A 9,449-nucleotide genomic window follows, 5' to 3' on the forward strand; every position below is an offset into this window, starting at 1 on the left:
TGCAGCTGTTACATAGTTTTAAATCTGCCTGAGCCAACACACTATTAGTGATTAGTGCTGGATGGATTGCACTGCATGCCAGACATGATTCAAGTAGAACAGTCACCACACTGAATCAGCATGTGTCAGAAATCGTAGAGATAAGTGTCAAAATTATATTAAAACACATGTTGGACACACACAAAGTAATCCAGATGAGTGTGTGCTCATAAGGTTTTAAAACAAACTGATTTATTTATTTCTATGTATAATCCTCTCCTTATGATTAATAGTTGCTTGTTGCAGGACTCACCAATTGTGCGACTGGGCATGGAGGACAGGATTTTCAAGGTGTCCGAGGACCAGCCTTCACCTTGGATTTGGTCCATTTCTCTTTCACCGCCATCACATTCCAAATCACTTGCCCCCTGCCTCCTATGCTCATGTTCAGGGCCACACAATGGTATATTGTCTGAGGACAGAAAAACAGACAGACAGAAAATGAAGCCTTTGCACTTCAACGCAGCATTGAAAGGTGTTACAAGTGGTAAAGACATTTTAGGCATGAAGAAAGAGAATATATATTATTTATATAAATGAAAAATAAGAGTTCAACACATGCAAACAGTCTTTCTTAGACAGTACCTCGACTCTCCTCATCCAAATCACTCTGCAGCTGCTGCAGCTCCAAGGCACTGGATTCTGCTCCATCGTCAGTGTGTTCTGCTATTAGCTGCTGAAATGAGTCGTGAACACCTTCCTCGTCTGCCGGGCTCCTGACAGAGAGATGCACAGGCTTGAGGACTGATAAAAAAGGAAATAGGGTGGTACAGACTAGGCTGGATTCAAAGGCTTCAAAGTGCTCTGAGGGCCAGTGACCACTGAGTAACCTACAGATAAAACACTTTCTGACTTAGCCATCAGTGGCCCCGGTGGGAGTGGGAGGCTGCGAGCCTCTTCCTGCACCATCTATATCACATTTGGGCAAAAAAACAAACAAACAAAAAAGCGCTATACACAGTCCAGTGTAAAAGTCTCAAGTCATCTCTAATTTTATCTTCCAAGGAGCCAAAGTTTGTTATTTTTTTTTAAGTGGTCATGAGTAATAGTTCTCCAGGCTTTCTGAAGGTCTTTCAAAAATGGCTAAAATTGCCTACAAAGTAATTCCCAAAGAGCTACAAGCCAGAAACTTTGCATAGATTCACATAGTTTGCAGTGAGTCACTAACTTTCAGGAAAATGGAAAATTACAGGACAAAAGAAGTGCCAGGAATTTACAAAAAAACAAACAAAAAAAAGCCCTGCCACGGGGCACGATTGTTCCATCTGCTTCTTTAACTGTACCATCTACTGTTCAAAGCTTCATCAGAAATGATCTCATTGGAAGGGTGTTGAGCTGTTCTTAAGTAACGGAAACAGGGGATGGTATGCCAGATTGCAAAAGAACTGAAATGAAAGTCAGCGACACCATGTCTTATGGAGCGATGAATCCAAATTAGACATGTACAGAGGTTAGGAGAGAGGTTCAACAGCGAGTATGGAACACACAGAGGAGGATATGTCGGGCACTAGTCTGTGTCTGAGGAAACTTTTGATACGCAAAATGTTCCATAGATGGTAAAAAAGAAATGTCAGACAAATATGACAATTCAGATTCACGAATGTGACCATGTTTGTTCATATTTTATCCATTTCCAATTACTCATGCAGCCATGCATTAAATAATAAAAGTTAATGCGCGCATTACATTGACTGTATGCCAGACTGACATAAAGTTTAAACATTTTCTAACAAGGTTCTTGGTTTTGGCTTATTGTAAAACTATTTTGACCAAAATGTATTAGTTTTAACATATTTCAGCCCCATGTCCTGTTTCTACCTAGTTGTTGTGGGGTTGTGGTTCCTTGCCTTGAATCCCAGTCAGACAGGCCCTCTGAGAAGAAAAAAAAAAAAAGTTGCCTACTCCTGATTTAGATGCTGTACGCCTAAGCCAGCTGGAGAAACCATTTTCCTTTTTAGAAGGACAAACAGCAAGTTCGCTTCCCTGTGACTTCTACACAGGAATTAAAAGAAGCAAGCATGCAAACAGTCATGATCTGTTCAACTAAACAGAAACAAGGACAATAAAGTGGAGCTCAGCAGCTGGTCGCATTGTTAAAAAAAAAAAAAGGATAGAAAAAAAACCAGACAAAAACCCCGCACCACAGTACAGTCTGTTCTGCCTTCCCATTTAACCCTTCCCTCCCGCTCTCACGGCCTTCACGTTAAGAAAAAAAAGAAAAAGAAAGGAATATCGACAAAATCAAAATGAAGAGTGTGAAAACAAAACAAGAGTAACATGAAGTAACACAGAGCCCTACAGTGACACTTACTCCAGTCCAGCTTCCATAAGCGGGTGGCTCAGGTCAAAGTTAACATTTCGGGCCATTTTCCTTCTCTGCCGACAGTCTCGATGTATCCAGCTGTAATTCTCAGGTTCACACCCGTGCCTGCTCAAACCTGCCTTCTACTTCCACCATGGTGTTTGATCTTCTACCTGGGAGGAGGGGGGAGGAGGATTAGGAGGCGGGGCGTTAGTGTTAGAGGTAAGGGGGAAGAAAATGCCAGTGCACTTGCTTGGAATTTGATTGCTATGTTCTTGTTGCTGCTTGCCCTGAAAGGTTATTAAAGTTACAGGTGTGCTTTAAGTGTAAATGTGTATCAAGTGTCACTGCAATGCTGTCAACATTCCCTGGCCTTTACAAAGAGAATAAAGTGACCTGCATGATGCATCAGGGAGACTTGCTGTGAGGAACTGTGTCACTCTGTCTACAATTCTGAGAGCTCCACTGTGGTGCGGTTTATAATAAGGCGTGTGGCCAGAGTCAGATGGCACTGTGTCACCAGTGACATGAATATTTATGAATAGAGACAGACTAACACATTGTACGATTTTTCTATCAGATTGTGTCATATGAGAGATTTTGAGGAAGCATGCTCGATGGCTTGTTTGCCATTTAAATGGAACATCGTTCACTTGATTTTCTGCTTTCATTTCTGGGCAACTGCTTTATATGTCAAGCTAACCTTGGAGCAGCTATAAATTCTGCTCTTTGGAAATGATAGCTTATTGTAAAAAAAAAACAAAAAAAACAACCTACTTCAAAGTAAGGAGGCACTACACTGCTGGGAAGATCCCTGATTAACCCCTCTTTATCCATTATTATAACTGATCTAAATTATATCTAAACATTATATAACATTACAGAAATGAAAATTAAACGTAGGGTAATAAAAAAAATAGAAACACCTCTCCACAATGTCTTCATATTTTACATATTTATGATTGTTGTAAAAAACAAAACAAAACAAAAAACTTGTTTTTTTTTGCAGCAAGCCCATACATGTTGGTGTTTGTTTTTTCAGTTTGTCTCTGGCTCACAGCTTTTTATTACATACTTGCCACTTTTGCAGCAAGATCTGTCCTTATTCTTTAATTATTTCCCTGAAATGAGGTCCAGTGGTTTGAGGGATGCTTGCAGTGCACCTATTACTTCTTTCTTGTTAAAGAGAGATTGGGTGATATAGAAAATTATGTTTGTGGTTCATCTCTCACAATATCTGTGTTACAATACTTAAAAAGCACTTTGAGTGGTCAGAGAAATGCTATGTACTTGGAGGTCTATTTACTAAATTATTTAAAAGCCATTATAAAGGCTTGAATGTATCTCAATTATTAATGGAGATAAGAAATTACAATATGGATTTTAGAGCCAACTTTAAAAAAAACAAAGCAAACAAAAACAGTAAATGGTAAGCTTGTTCAGACTCATCTCAACCTTATGGGTTTAATTATCAGATTCTCAAACAACAGGCAACTGGTCTGACAACATAACAGAGGATATCTGTGAAAACAATTTCAACTCCATCAAACATTAGATCCACTTCCTGTTTACATGCTCCCACACCAGAAACATTAGCTCAACAGTGCTCATGATGAGCAAATATAAAAAACATCTGCGCTGGAGCTGGTTTGCTAAGACTATAATGCTCTAGTATAGTACATATGAGTATTTCCTTTGCATGTCTCTGTGGAGATCAGTTAGCAGATAATGCAAAGCTCATCATTCGATAAGCTATCAAAACCCACACACTCATATAAGAGGAAATTTAAGTTCCAATCATTCTCAGAAATCCCCACAAACGAATCTATTGCTCAACCACCAGAGAGATCATTTTCTACCAAGCTCTTACCCTTGTCACATACAACCCAGAAAATCAGTCATGTGCCACACTTTTTAATCCGGTCATGTAAATAAATGGCCTTCAATATTGTTTGTGCTTCAGGGAAACTTTTTTTTTTAAACTTGATGAGCCAGTATAGTGCTAACAGGGACACACACACACACATAAATGGCTGTCCTGACCCAGATCACCGCAGTAAGAACATCAGGATTCACTACACTGGATGCACGCTCTACTTGGTGAGCTTCAGGGGCACCACCATCCTTTATGGCTGCGACATTGGTTTTTGTCATGAGCTTCATGAGGTGAGTTACGTCACCACAGCCATGTCACCGGTACGGTTTCCTGATGCAGACAGCATTTTTTCCAGTCCTCTTACTTTGGGTCCCCCCCCCCCCATTTCCCCAGTCCCCCTTTTCTTTAGTGTTTTTTTTTTTTTTCCTCTGATCATTTTCAACTCTTTCAACAATTTCTGCATATTTAGCCAGAGCAAATCTGCAGTGACACAGCAGATAAATATCAGCCACTGAAATCAGTACATATCATCTTATTTTCATAATATGACATATATAAATATACATCATACGATTTCTTAACTTTTGACACAGATAACCAGAATATATGAAATGAAACTAAACAAACATGATCCTACTGCAATAATGGTATGCATTTTTAAGTAAAATTCAATATTGATCATTTTTCATTGTTATTAATAACAATTAAAACTTTGGGGTGCATCCTTTCTTCAGCTTCTGATATCAGGCATGGCAGCAAACAGGTGGACAACCACTGGTTTAATGTGATTGCCACTTTGAAACTGTACTACTGGGCCAGCAACAAACAAAGGGTGCTTAGTTTAATCTTACACATGAATGATGATCCATAAACATAAAAGAAAAGACCTGGATTGCTGGTACTCTTTGTTTTTGTTCTGTGTGAACATACGCAGCATGGAAAGAGTTGGGAGGAGCTCTGCATATCAGTCCGGTCACCAACTAAATGACTCCATGGCTGAGAAATGCCGAACTACCAATTTTTAAATATTTTTTTTACTGCACTTGCTCTTTTCAGGCTCTGTTAGGACAGTCTACTGCACACATATGGTTTCTCTCCCTTTCAAACATACTTTTCCGATTACCAAATTGTTTCCAGGATCATGTTTCTGCACCCATTTCCTTCCATATGCATTTCACGTGCATTGCTTGTTATGCAACTAATATTTCTATCTCAAATTTTCAATTCTGCAGGGCAAACAAGCAAACAAAGCAGGGTCATACAACACTGCTCAGCTTGAGTCACTCTCTGTATTTTGTCATATTGTTTTTCCTATTTCAATGTCTAAGTGCAACTAATATTAAGGCAGTCCTCTGAGAGCGTACAGTCAGTGCAGGATACTGTGGGAATGGGTCAAACAGAGAGCTAGACAGGGAGGTCAAAGTTGATCTTAAAGACAGCCAAACAAAATAAGCCAGAGAACAATGCACACAAGGAGTTTAATGTAGGGTTGTTTAAGTATAGTACAAATGTTTTGGTCAATATGAACAATCATTCATGCAGATTGAAATGCAACTGTAATTGAACTGAATACAAAGGAACAAGTAAAAGCTGAGGAGAGGGAATTTGGTGTTTTTGGCGTAACGAAAGCAAAGCAGGAAGGGCTAAAAGACAAAACTAGGGTCTTTTATAAAGCTCAAAAAGTAGCACGAACACTTGGACAGATCCAACTGGAGGGCAATGAAGAGGAGTTTAACCAAGTCACAATGAAGACACCACACTCCAAAAATCAACACACTGTCTGATATCATAAAATGGTCTGATGGTATACAGAAAGGAATTTCTCCACCCTTCTAGCTTTCAAAAACTGAGAAGTGAGTACTGAGAAAAGCCAACAAGAGGCAGCAGCAAAGCACGAAGCTGCAGTTAACATGGCACCAAAACAAAGACTTGGATTACAATACCTCAAAGTTTGAGTGAAGCCTCGTGAAAGGGTGGGTCACAGAGAAAGAGAGGTAGATTTTCTTGCAGCAACTCTGCTTAACTGTAAAGGAAATAAAGGTTGGCCGAATGGGCATATGTTGAGCAATAAAAACTGTAAAGATCATACCGTAACAGACAATAATGAAAATGTGCATGCAATTAACAAAGCCAGGCATGCGCACACACACATGCACGCACACACACACACACACACACACACACACACACACACACACACACACACACACACACACACTCATTTAGGCCCACAATAGTCTCTTTAATTCAGAACAGAGGACTCTAAATGATAGGTTTACTCCTGGCTACATCACAGAAACTGCAAACTACAACACAGCTTTAAAGGAATGCCAGTAGTGCACCTATTACTTCTTCCTTGTTAAAGAAAGATTGGGAGATATAGAAAAAATATGTTCGTGCATCATCTCTCACAATATCTATGTCTGAATACTTAAAAAGCACTTTGGGTGGTCAAAGAAGTGCAATGTACTTGGAGGTCTATTTACTAAATCATTTAAAAGCTAGTATAAAAGCTTAATCTTAATTATTAGTGGAGATCAGAAATTACAATGAGGATTTTAGATCCAACTTTTTTTTAACAGCACAGTAAAAGGTAAACTTGCTCCGACTCATCTCAACCTTGTGCGATCAATTATCAGCTTCTCGACAAACAGACAACTGGTCTGACAACATAGCAGCGCTATCTGTGAGAACATTTAAAGCTCCAAACTGCAAACTGAAACACAGATCAACCTTTTAATCTGAACGTGTCTGCCAATTTGGGAAAACGGAGACTGTTGAAAAAAAAAAACCCCCACTCTCCCGTAACACAACACACAACAAAATGCTTATCCAGAGATTCCGACGCTGTAATTACATCCGCAGGCTTTTCTGCTGAACACAGCCTACAGAAACAAAAAGAGCAGAGTCACAGACCCCTTTAAAAACACCAACTTCTCTCTTTGCCGTCGAGAGGCGGTCGACAAGTTGCCAAAGACTGAAGTTGAACTTTAACCAAGTTGAACAGAAATTACAAACAGGAGCAAATGAAGATAAACAGCAGCTAAACTCCCAAAAAAGACTCACCAAACGTATTCACTCACCCACTCAGAACCGTAACAGACCCGTTTATCTTTAGTAACCGACCGCTGTCAGTCATAACACTCGGCACACTAAAGGAGACAGCGGGGACAAACCATTAAGGGATGCTGGGGTTCTACTGTAATATAAAAGCTAGTAAAATTATAAAATATGAAGCTAAATTACTTCACTCATAGAAAAACTAAGCTAATGCCTTATTGTGTGATATGATCTCGAAACGATTCAACATATTCATCGGTAAGACCCGTAACTGATAACAACGTAATGTAAATCTGACCCCCCACAGATTTGGCACTCTTGGTTCAGTCCAATTCGCAATTTTACAGGTTTTTTTCAGTGGGGCAGGGCTGGGCACCAAGAACATCCTAGTAGTTGTGGTTGGAGAGAATGAGGTCGTGTATGATGGGGAAATAAAGACAGTGAAGAAAACGGGCGCACACACGTCCGAATACATTGAATGTGGCACTAAAAAGTGGCACTAAACAAGAGCAAGTTTTTTCAAGTAATATTTATTCAGACTCTACTTAATTAAAAGTCATATTCCTACTAAATAATACAAAGTTATACCATCAAAATATCCTTAAAGTACTTAAAAGTGCCCATTATGTAAAATGTCCTGAATGACAGGTATCATAATGGATCATATTTATTGATTAATTGTATGTATACCACTGTAATGGTGCAGCTAGAGATTGATTGATTTAATTATTTATATTATGATGGGATGTCTGATCTATAGTAATACAGCATAATTTACTTGTACCTAAGTAATGTAAACGTCCATGCTTTCAGCCAGCTGTTTCAGAAATTGTCAGATTAACAATAGTCCAGCCCAATAGTGTTCATAATGTAGCATCAGGGAGGCAATCGTGTGTTTGTCGAGGGCTCGGTGCCCCCACACCGGACATGTGCCTCCTTGTGAACATGCACAAATTGTTACCTGGCCTTCAAAGTATAAATACATACATTACTAGCCTAGCTGTGACTTAACAGCTATTGAAAGACTTAGAGATCTATTCTTACCCTTTTACTCACTTGTACAAACATCTGTAAAAACTATTAATAACCTGCGTGAGGCTCTTTACTGAATGACGATTTTATTTTACGTCATTTAACTTAACACATAACTGGGTTTTAAGAAGATCACATATGTGGCATCTTGCTGCCACCATGGACAAATCTGTGTATAGAAAGCAGTACATAAATTTATTTGCAGACTCAGTTTACTAACAAACTACCAGCCCCCAGCTGTGGAGTCACTTGCACAGCTGTGTTTTTATTTTGCTGCAGAACTATAACCCATAAACTGTTTCCCCCTGGGTTTTTATGTGTGTACATTGGGTTATTTTATCTTTTATTTCCTCCACTCTCTTTTGGTTTTCTGGTGGTTTTCCCAGCTGGCTTAGGCATGTCAAAGTAAAGCACACTAAGGGGAACTGGTTAATCTTCATTTAAAAGGTTCAGTTGCTAGGTCATACCTCAGTATTCTGCATACTACTTTTTTGTCATAATTTCATAGGATAGTTTAATTTGAACTCTATCATGATTTTTACATTTGATTTTCCTCTGAAAAGGTGATGCTCCTCTTTAATTTAATGAAAAAAGTAGCAATGGGCACATTTTAGTGTGCCATGTGTTAGTCCTAGGCAATATCTACATCCTAAAAGTGTGTACACTGCTCCTCTGATGCAATGGAGATAAATTATAAATAAAGATGTGCTTTAAGTACAAGTCTTGAAATTGTTATAATAACCCAGTAACACCAGATAAAACTGAAAAGTGTGTCAGTACAAATGAAAATCAACTCTAAGTGTTACAGTCTCCACTGAATTGAAACCAGTGGTGTTGAAAGAGTGCATAAGAAATGACGCTCATGCTCATGTTTCGTTGTAAATGGTTTTGACTGGAAATTTCAGAAGACTTAGATGCGTGGTGAGTGGGTGTAAAGAGCCTCTTTGCTACAGCAATCAGATGCCTTAGAGCAAAGGGTGCAACACTTCCAAGTGCAGCTGATTAGTCAGTAAAGAACTGACTGAAAAAGGAAAATGATGACTGCTTACCGAATTATTTCGCTGATAGTTTAAAGATGTTGTGTAAACAAAGTCTAAAATTTAACCTAAAATAAATATTTGCTTCGCATTGCACTGTGGT

At 38.9% G+C, this 9,449-nt stretch overlaps 1 protein-coding gene across 4 annotated transcripts in view; it reads right to left on the bottom strand.

Moving 5' to 3' along the window:
* The window catches only part of tmc6b (transmembrane channel-like 6b), a 22,654-nt gene extending 15,269 nt beyond the window's left edge, over positions 1-7,385 (bottom strand). The window contains exons 1-5 of one of the 4 annotated variants that reach the window (XM_031753329.1): positions 7,301-7,385; positions 6,161-6,240; positions 2,351-2,514; positions 625-755; positions 293-451 (exon numbers count right to left, since the gene is read on the bottom strand). In XM_031753329.1, the coding sequence (XP_031609189.1) occupies positions 293-451; positions 625-755; positions 2,351-2,406 (346 nt within the window). In that variant the 5' untranslated portion in view covers positions 2,407-2,514; positions 6,161-6,240; positions 7,301-7,385. Of the gene's footprint in view, positions 1-292; positions 452-624; positions 756-2,350; positions 2,515-6,160; positions 6,241-7,283 lie in introns of all 4 variants that reach the window. The other 3 variants (XM_039613225.1, XM_031753352.2, XM_031753344.2) reach the window with 3 other exon arrangements.
* Positions 7,386-9,449: the final 2,064 nt, after the last annotated feature.

This window comes from Oreochromis aureus, linkage group 6, assembly GCF_013358895.1.
Source record: "Oreochromis aureus strain Israel breed Guangdong linkage group 6, ZZ_aureus, whole genome shotgun sequence".
Taxonomy (NCBI): Eukaryota; Metazoa; Chordata; class Actinopteri; order Cichliformes; family Cichlidae; genus Oreochromis; species Oreochromis aureus.